This window comes from Penaeus chinensis, chromosome 36, assembly GCF_019202785.1.
Source record: "Penaeus chinensis breed Huanghai No. 1 chromosome 36, ASM1920278v2, whole genome shotgun sequence".
In the NCBI taxonomy this organism is placed as follows: Eukaryota; Metazoa; Arthropoda; class Malacostraca; order Decapoda; family Penaeidae; genus Penaeus; species Penaeus chinensis.
Window position 1 is genome coordinate 25,186,453 of NC_061854.1, and position 10,000 is coordinate 25,196,452.

General features: G+C 42.3%; 1 protein-coding gene across 4 annotated transcripts in view; it reads left to right on the forward strand.

The window, feature by feature from the left end:
• LOC125044701 overlaps window positions 1-10,000 on the forward strand; it is a 16,190-nt gene that overhangs the window by 4,537 nt on the left and 1,653 nt on the right. For 3 of the 4 annotated variants that reach the window (XM_047641564.1, XM_047641566.1, XM_047641565.1), the window contains exon 2: window positions 9,519-10,000. This exon is cut by the window's right edge and continues 1,653 nt beyond it. In XM_047641564.1, coding sequence (XP_047497520.1) covers window positions 9,788-10,000 — 213 coding nt within the window. In that variant the 5' untranslated portion in view covers window positions 9,519-9,787. The remainder of the gene's footprint in view (window positions 1-9,518) is intronic. The other variant, XM_047641567.1, reaches the window with a different exon arrangement.

Genomic DNA, 10,000 nt, shown 5'->3' on the forward strand with positions numbered 1-10,000 from the left:
CAATGGTGCCATGGGAGTCTTTAATGAAGCAGCCAATAGTGCCATGGGAGTCTTTAATGAAGCAGCCAATGGTGCCATGGGAGTCTTTAATGAGCAGCCAATGGTGCCATGGGAGTCTTTAATGAAGCAGCCAATAGTGCCATGGGAGTCTTTAATGAAGCAGCCAATAGTGCCATGGGAGTCTTTAATGAAGCAGCCAATGGTGCCATGGGAGTCTTTAATGAAGCAGCCAATAGTGCCATGGGAGTCTTTAATGAAGCAGCCAATGGTGCCATGGGAGTCTTTAATGAGCAGCCAATAGTGCCATGGAGTCTTTAATGAAGCAGCCAATTGTGCCATGGGAGTCTTTAATGAGCAGCCAATAGTGCCATGGGAGTCTTTAATGAAGCAGCCAATAGTGCCATGGGAGTCTTTAATGAAGCAGCCAATAGTGCCATGGGAGTCTTTAATGGAGCATCCAATGGTGCCATGGGAGTCTTTAATGAAGCAGCCAATGGTGCCATGGGAGTCTTTAATGAAGCAGCCAATGGTGCCATGGGAGTCTTTAATGGAAGCAGCCAATGGTGCCATGGGAGTCTTTAATGAGCAGCCAATGGTGCCATGGGAGTCTTTAATGAGCAGCCAATGGTGCCATGGGAGTCTTAATGAAGCAGCCAATAGTGCCATGGGAGTCTTTAATGAGCAGCCAATAGTGCCATGGGAGTCTTTAATGAAGCAGCCAATGGTGCCATGGGAGTCTTTAATGAAGCAGCCAATGGTGCCATGGGAGTCTTTAATGAAGCAGCCAATGGTGCCATGGGAGTCTTTAATGAAGCAGCCAATGGTGCCATGGGAGTCTTAATCGAGCAGCCAATGGTGCCATGGGAGTCTTTAATGAAGCAGCCAATAGGTGCCATGGGAGTCTTTAATGAGCAGCCAATGGTGCCATGGGAGTCTTTAATGAAGCAGCCAATGGTGCCATGGGAGTCTTAATCGAGCAGCCAATGGTGCCATGGGAGTCTTTAATGGAGCAGCCAATAGTGCCATGGGAGTCTTTAATGAGCAGCCAATAGTGCCATGGGAGTCTTTAATGAAGCAGCCAATGGTGCCATGGGAGTCTTAATCGAGCAGCCAATGGTGCCATGGGAGTCTTAATCGAGCAGCCAATAGTGCCATGGGAGTCTTTAATGAAGCAGCCAATGGTGCCATGGGAGTCTTTAATGAAGCAGCCAATAGTGCCATGGGAGTCTTTAATGAAGCAGCCAATGGTGCCATGGGAGTCTTTAATGGAGCAGCCAATAGTGCCATGGGAGTCTTTAATGAAGCAGCCCATAGTGCCATGTGAGTCTTTAATGAAGCAGCCAATGGTGCCATGGGAGTCTTAATCGAGCAGCCAATGGTGCCATGGGAGTCTTTAATGAAGCAGCCAATAGTGCCATGGGAGTCTTTAATGAAGCAGCCAATAGTGCCATGGGAGTCTTTAATGAAGCAGCCAATAGGTGCCATGGGAGTCTTTAATGAAGCAGCCAATAGGTGCCATGGGAGTCTTTAATGAAGCAGCCAATAGTGCCATGGGAGTCTTTATTTGACGAACCAATTCTGCAAGGCGAAACTTTATTCAAAAACAACTATTGCCATGGAAATCTATATTCAAACAACCAGCAGTGCTATAGGATTTTAATTTAAAAAACAATAGAGCCATAAGAATCTTTATTCGAACAACCAATAATACCATGGGAATCAGAAAACACGGCAACACTTCCTTTACTGAAATGGATATTTACCCACCTGTGAAGGGAACCGATAACATAAAATAAAAAAGAACAGTAACTGATGAAACCAACAAGACATTTTGCTTTGCATGGGGTACAGTCATATGGCTGGTAAGGAGGTGTCACGATCGACAGTTAACAATATTTTACTCGTAGTCACGTCTCTCTTACATTACTGATTACTCTAATAGCGGTATATATCATCGAGATATTGTTGTCGGATTTTGTTTTTATTTCTATCGAAATATGAGGTATCGAAGTAGCTAGCACGGTTGTATGATATATGATAATTGATAAAATGGGAAGATTAGTTTTCTCAAATTTAGTGTCTCCTTTTTTATTTAAAAAAAAAAAAAAAATCAAAATACGATGATAGTCATAGAATCCATAACTATCCAGGAGGTTATTGCAGATTTTGTTTTTGTTGTTGTTTTTTCGGCTTATCTTTATCTACGAAGGGATACTGTGTATACTCTGACTACTCCTGCCCTGTAGCTGACAAACATTTGACAGACAAGACTAGTGTGACCTATGCATCAGCCCTCGTCGGTGAACGACAAGGTGGGAATAACAGATGCTGTGGCCATGCTGTGTGGTCCCTTGCTCTCTGGGACCACATTACTGTCTGAAAGCAATTTTGGCAAAGTGAAGGCCTCTGGTTTTACCGCTCTTCGGCTGTTCCATTATCTGTTATATTTCCAGTCAGTTTTAACACTGAAGGTTAAGAAAAATAAACACCCGACTACCTCTAGCCCAGTCGGCCGGCCCCACACGCCAAGTCCCTCGCATCAGTCGCTCACAGGCATGGTGGGTAAATATGTACCCGTGATAAGCGGCGCCGCGCGCCTCCTCTACCACACGGCCTCGCCGGTGCCGCGACGCTCGTGGAGGGACACAGGCTTTTTTTTTTTATATTTCTCCCTCTTTATTCACACACACCACACCACACACACACACACACACACACACACACACACACACACACACACACACACACACACACACACACACACACACACCACGCACACACCACGCACACACCACGCACACATACACCCCCCCCCCCCCCAACACACACACCCCACACACACACACACACACACACACACACACACACACACACACACACACACACACACACACACACACACACACTCTCTCTCTCTGTCTCTCTCTTTCTCTCTCTCACACTCACACTCACATAAACACGGTTGGTATGGTTGGTTTAATACTGGCCCTCCGGTCTCATACCCGGAGTGACCAAAGTTCGAGGCCCGGTCAGGGAGGGTTGTTATATATCTATTTCAATGAGGCATTGTATTATTCTATCTTACACACACACACACACACACACACACACACACACACATATATATATATATGTGTGTGTGTGTGTGTGTGTGTGTGTGTGAGTATGTGTGTGTGGGGGGGGGGGGGGGCTATATGTATATATATGTAAATATATAAATACATATATATGTATACATGTACATATATATACATATATATCCCCAAACCGAAATATTATTTATGTAAAGTCGGTAAAAAAAAAAATCTTTACTCAGGAGAAGATGAAACTGAAACGATCACTCGAAGTTGATTCGGATATGTTGGTGTTTTCAAAGCTCGGAATAGATGAAGCTTCATAATGTGTTCGAATAGTGCTTCGGAGTTGATATGGCAAATTCCTCGTATCATGCCAGTATTAGCAATGGAGACCTCATAGACCATTTGTAGCGTCATAATTACGCTTTACTCTAAGGGGCTATCAAGTTCCGAAACATCGAGATTAGTTATTTCGAAGCCAACCGTGCCGCTTGTAGATCCAGCGACAACAGGCAACCAATCCACCAGAGACAATTCAATGTGCCCTATGAAAGACAAATAGGAAGTTTGCATTGGAATCCATGAATATCATGAGTAATGAAAACCATTTGATACTCAGTGGCATCACCCCTAACTGGGTTCGAAAAGGGGGCGTGGTAGGTAGTTAATTGCCATGAGCATTTTCTTCTTAGTTATTTACTCACATTATTATTTTTTCTAACAAACGAACCCCCTTTGTTCTGCTGACTACAACACGCAGACTGTCAGAAATCGTTGGGCAGTTGGATTGGATTTACACAGCGGAGTCGGGGAGCCAACGAATGTCGGGTCCGATAGATTTACGGGGTATGCCCATGTGGAAATCCTGGACGAGATGTTTCTACCATCAGTGAGGGCCATGTTCTTCACCGAGCCGGAGCCATTTTACCTCGTCCAAGATAACCCTATCTGGCAGCCATGAGCAGAGACTTTCCCTTAGATCATACCCGCAATCGTCCTATCGTCGTTGCCCAAGCACTTACGGTATGGGAGCGATTGCGCTCTGAAAGTTAACGGCGGAGTTAGGGGCATTCATGTCACGCATTCTTGCCAGCGTTCGCCAAGCTGGTGACGGTAGCATAAATATTAATAGTATTGTGTATTTTAAAACCCTAAATTTTAAAATGTGGCCGAGCTAAGGGAACAAAGAATTAGAAAAAAAACTAATTATTCTAGTGGCATTTTAAGCTCTAGCCAGATCTTTATAGGTGTAATTAGTAGAATATTTAAAAATTGTTGCCATTGAAGGAGGTACCAAATGCCCCGCCTGCATTTAAGGGGCAGGTCGAGCTCACAGCACTTTCTCCACTCGTTTTCGGCGTCGTATCATATTGGTAAGTCAGAAAGAGTAAAGCTACTTTTTTAGCGAGTGTACATGCCATGCCCGCTTTGAGTTTACTTTATTAATTGGTTTTACTCATAGATAACTCCACTTGAACTACGTCGCCAAATAAGCCAATTATGACTACCACTTGTCTCACCTCTTTACCCCTTTCCTTCATTTGCGATAATATTTTACGTTTTCGTATATTGCCACAAATAATGTCAAATAACACCATCGATATTGATAGCATTAGTAAAAAAAAAACGTTTTTTTCCGCAATTTCAAGGTGAAATCAGGTAGGGTCATACAGTCAACTAATTGACTCCTTTGTGGCCAAGCACTAGCAGAGCCATCTATGTGCAAAGACATTTCACAAAAAATCTAGAATTAGTACAGCACTTTCCCGGCGACGTTGGGTTAAGTATATATATATATATATATATATATATATATATATATGTATGTATGTATGTATATATATGTATTAATATATATGTGTATATATATATTTATATATATAGTGTATATATATGCTTATATATACACATTATATATATAAAAATATAAATGTGTGTATATATAATATGTGTGTGTGTGTGTGTGTGTGTGTGTGTGTGTGTGTTTGTGTGTTTGTGTGCGTGCGTGCGTGCGTGTATGTGTATGTGTATGTGTATGTGTGTGTGTGTGTGTGAAAAGGGAAACAACAGCCACAGTAAGAAATTAAAATAAATCATGATATATTTTCATTTCTTACAGTGGTTGTTTATCTTTTCATCTTAGTGTACACGTTACTGTGTTTGTGTTTGTGTCTAATATGTGTGTAAATATATTCATATATATATTATATAGATCATCATCATCAATCATCATCATCATCATCATCATCATCATCATCATCATCATCATCATCATCATCATCATCATTATCATTATCACCATCATTATCCCCATCACCACCATCATCATCATCACCAATCATCATCACCGTCATCATCATCATCAATTATCATCATCAATCATCATCACCATCATCATCACCATCATTATCACCATTATCATCACCATCATTATCACCAGCATTATCACCATCATTATCACCATTATCACCATCACCATTATCACCATCATCACCATCACCTTCATTATCCCCACCATTATCACCATCATCACCACTATTATGACCATCATCATCACCATCACCATCATTATCACCAGCATTATCACCATCATTATCACCATTATCACCATCACCATTATCACCATCATCACCATCACCTTCATTATCCCCACCATTATCACCATCATCACCACTATTATGACCATCATCATCACCATCATCATCATCATCATCATCATCATCACCACCATCACCATCATCACCATCATCTTGAATCAATCCACTGCAGGACATAGGCCTCTCCCATTGTGTTATCTATAGCCCAGGCATCTATATTATATACATATATATGTATATATATGTATATGTGTGTGTGTATATATATGTATATATATACATATGCATATGTTTAAACACACACACACACACAAACTTTTTTTTTTCTTACTGTTAATATGATTAATTGATCATGCTTATAATCACTATGAATATTTTAGTAACCCATCACCATCGCAATTGTCGGTGATATCATCTTTATCGCTATCACCATCGTCATTACAATCGTTATCGATGTCATCTACCATTATCGTTGTTGTCAACGCTACTAATGTAATTATTATTATTATAATTAAAGCTTTTATCGATATTGTAATATTTATTATCATTGTTGCTATAGTTACTGTTCATCATTAGTATCATTATCATTGTTGTTTTATTATCATTTTTTATTTGGGATAATGTCATGGCTGCGCTGCTTATGCTGTCAGAGGGAGCCAGGCGTCTCCCTCCGTGCGGGAGAGACGCACAGATGCAATCGACAAACGGGGAAATGGACGGGGGGGGGGGGGGGGGTAACAGGCGGAGAGAAGAGGCGGGAGGGGAGGAAAAGGGGAGGGGTAGGGGGCGACTGAAGGGGCGTGGTTGCTATTACTGACGTTCGGCACTCGGGTCTAAAACGGGAAGTTATGGCCTTGGACAAGGGCGAAAGGGGGGCACTGAGTGGCACACGGGGAATGTGCCTTTCCATGGGCGCGTCCTGCCGGGGAAGGGGGGGGGGGGATTAAAATTATATAAGCGTGTGTGTAGATATGTGTGTGTGTGTGTGTGTGTGTGTGTGTGTGTGTGTGTGTGTGTGTGTGTGTGTGTGTGTGTGTGTGTGTGTGTACAAAACACGAGTTGTAGAAAAAGACCAGACGAGAAGGAGGAAGGAGAGAAAACCTCAGGTGAGAGATATGATAAGTCCGTGACGCATAAGACACGGGGCCCTGCTTTGCATATTCCTCCGCGAACAAGAGCGCCGTAGCTGTTGACGCTGGCTCTTTAATGGCACTCATGACGCTCCATTAGGCCATTTGCTGTGGGCAGCTGCAAAGAGAAGTGCCTGTAAACATATTATTTTTTTCTCATAGCCTGCCATCTTGAGGTGTTGCTCGTACTCGCAGTTTGCTCTGCTTTTCAGTTCTGTAGATATGCCGTCCTGAGTTGACTCAGCTTAGAAACGATATTGCAAAAGTGCAAGATATATGTTTTTTTGTAAGACGTGTCAGAAGGAACGGAGTGCAACCAACCTTTATAAGATGCACGAAAAGGCGCACATGTTTCGCTCCTTGACAGTGAGATATGTGAACACAGAAACAGCAGTTATAGCCGATGCTGCTGGACAAAAAAGAAAAACGTGTTAACAGTAACAGTAACAGTTCCCACACTCTCAGCTGAGCCGTCACATTAACAAATTTCCCAACTGGCTAAAGATAAACCGGTGAGACAACTGTGTGGGATACGAATGACAACGGATTGCGCGACAAATGTGCAAGACTATGATTGCAACGGTGATCTCTTATATATGAAATTATATGAAATTTGTGGTCTCAGCCATGAGGCCTGCAGAGAACACGATAGCTAACCTAGCCTGAAATCAGGTCTTCGCTGTATCATGACTGAAATTCGGAATTAGTTATATCTCACGTTCCAAGCAATATTCAAGTCATTTAGTTTTCGTTCTCATTTGAGGCCCGTTGTGTTTAATTTCTAATGAGTACTTCTTATAACCACAAATTACTATTTTTGCAGAATGAAGTATTGTTTTCACCACTTATAAATTGTGCAATAGGCACGATGTCTTCTAGACTGTTAATGCCTCTGGTGGTGGTCCAAAATGGCCATAGTTTTCCACATATGTTCTGCTGAAGGTGTCTGTGGTATCAACAACGACTAAGACAAAATGGATGCGCTAGGAAGGAGACCGACGGAAGTTTTGATTTGTTATTCCATCAGGAAATTCAGATCATGTCGTTCAAAAGAGTGGAGGTGTTAGGATGTAGACAGGCAGTAGCAAGGTTGCGTATAAAATGGACAGTAGCCTTTCTGACATATGCGGATTTACAAACTAGACGCGTTATCAGTCGTACTTAGATGGCCACGCATAAACTTGTGAAAGGACACCCGCTTTAAATCTCCTCAGTGTCGGTCAATGGATATGAATAAGAAGGACAGGCCCAGGCCGTGGGTCTAATAACCAAGGTATCTTTAAGCAGCTTGACCCACTCCATCTTGATGAAAACCCTAATTGGCAACTTCTGAGCGAAGCCCCACCTCATTACCTTTATTCATTGCAAATATCAATTATTGATTTGATTTCTTATTTTATCATTGTTATTGCTAAATACCTTTCAGAGATATAATATGTTCCTTGCTAATAACAATGAACAAGGAAATTAAGTAAACTCTCGAAGGACCCGGTAACTCCAGGCACGTACTCTTGTTGGCACGGCCAGTTGGCACAATGAGGCGGCCTCTTGTTTTGTTGTTAGCAGTGCGCGCAAGTGAGCACAGGAAATAGTGGTCAGTGAGGTTTTAAGATTCCTTTGTGTGTGTGTGTGTATGTGTATGTGTATGTGTATGTATATGTATGTGTGTTCATGCGTGCGTGCGTGCATGTGTGTGTGTGTGTGTGTGTGTGTGCGTGCGTGCGTGCGTGCGTGTGTGCGTGCGTGTGTGCTTGTGTGTGTGTGTGTCTAGCTACATGCTCTCTAGTTCTCACCTGTGATCATTCGGTTGACGGACTGACAGTTCTTTCTTCGCTTCCTGTGTATGTGTATGTGTTTGTGTATATGTGTGTATGTGTATGTGTGTGTGTATGTGTATATGTATGTGTGTGTGTGTGTATGTATGTGTATGTGTATGTGTATGTGTGTGCGTGCGTGTGTGTGTGTGTGTGTGTGTGTATGTGTGTGTGAGTGTGTGTGTGTGTGTGTGTGTGTGTGTGTGCGCGCGCGTATAGTGTGTGCGCGTGCGCGTGCGGTATTATTAGACATCATTTGTGTGGAAGATGAAGATGAAATGGTATAAAATGAGATTCCTTGCGTAAAACTGCTGGGAAGGGTAAGCCAGATTATATAGAGAAATGTCGCCGATATCTCACTTGCGTTTAGAATTCAAATAGCATTACTTGAAAGTATGCAGTCTGCACAACACCAGTGGGCTTGGGATGCAAATCATTTCAGTAATTTATGTGGCATTTAACGTTGGTGAAATGCATGACGTTAACTTTCACGGAGATTAACGTAGTTTTGTTTTCGCCGTTTGCGATATACTCTTTTTCAGTACGTCCTGGACTCTCACTTAATGTATATGTGATAAAAAATGGAAAGCAAGATCGAAGAAAGGGGAAGTCTACCTTGTCGATTAGAGTATTCCAACCTGTGCTTTGAAGCGTTAGATCCAATAAATACGCGCACACGGGTTGATGACAAAGACAGCGGACACAGTCGAATCTTAAGCTTCTACGTCTTTTGGCTGCCATATTGGAATGGCACTGCTTTACTCTTTCTAGAATTAAGGATCTAATGATCCTTTAATTCTACTTGAATGGGGAGATGACACGCAATGAAGTTTAGCTTTACAGGTGTGATATCACTTGTTTTGAATATTAATGAAGATATTATACTTCCAACACTGGCAGAGGGAAGGCCAAGGGGAAAATCTCGGCGATTGTGACGTTTTTGCAATCGCTAGAAACTTTATTACTGAATTATAATATTTGAAAATGATCATATTTTGTGGAATGTATCAAAATAAAATAAAGAAGTAATCGAAAGTGTAACAAAAAGGAAGCAAGACCAGTGATTTGTTGAAATTTTGACATTGCTCTAATGGTGCAGTGAAACGTATCAGGTCCAAAGTGAAGAGCCCAAATTATGTTCGTGCAAACACCAAGCTATCGCCAACGCAATGTTCTCGAAAGTATTCAAAGTAGACAAGAAATCCCGAGAAGTGGCAAACCATCCTCGGCCGGCATCGTCCAACGACCAGAGGCCGACGTACTACCCCCTTCTGCCCTCGTCGCTGCACGACCACAAGAAACGCGTCACCATCCATGACACGCGAGCTGAGACTCTGGACCAAGACCTCGACCTGCTGGAGCTGGTGTGCCGCAGCGACAGC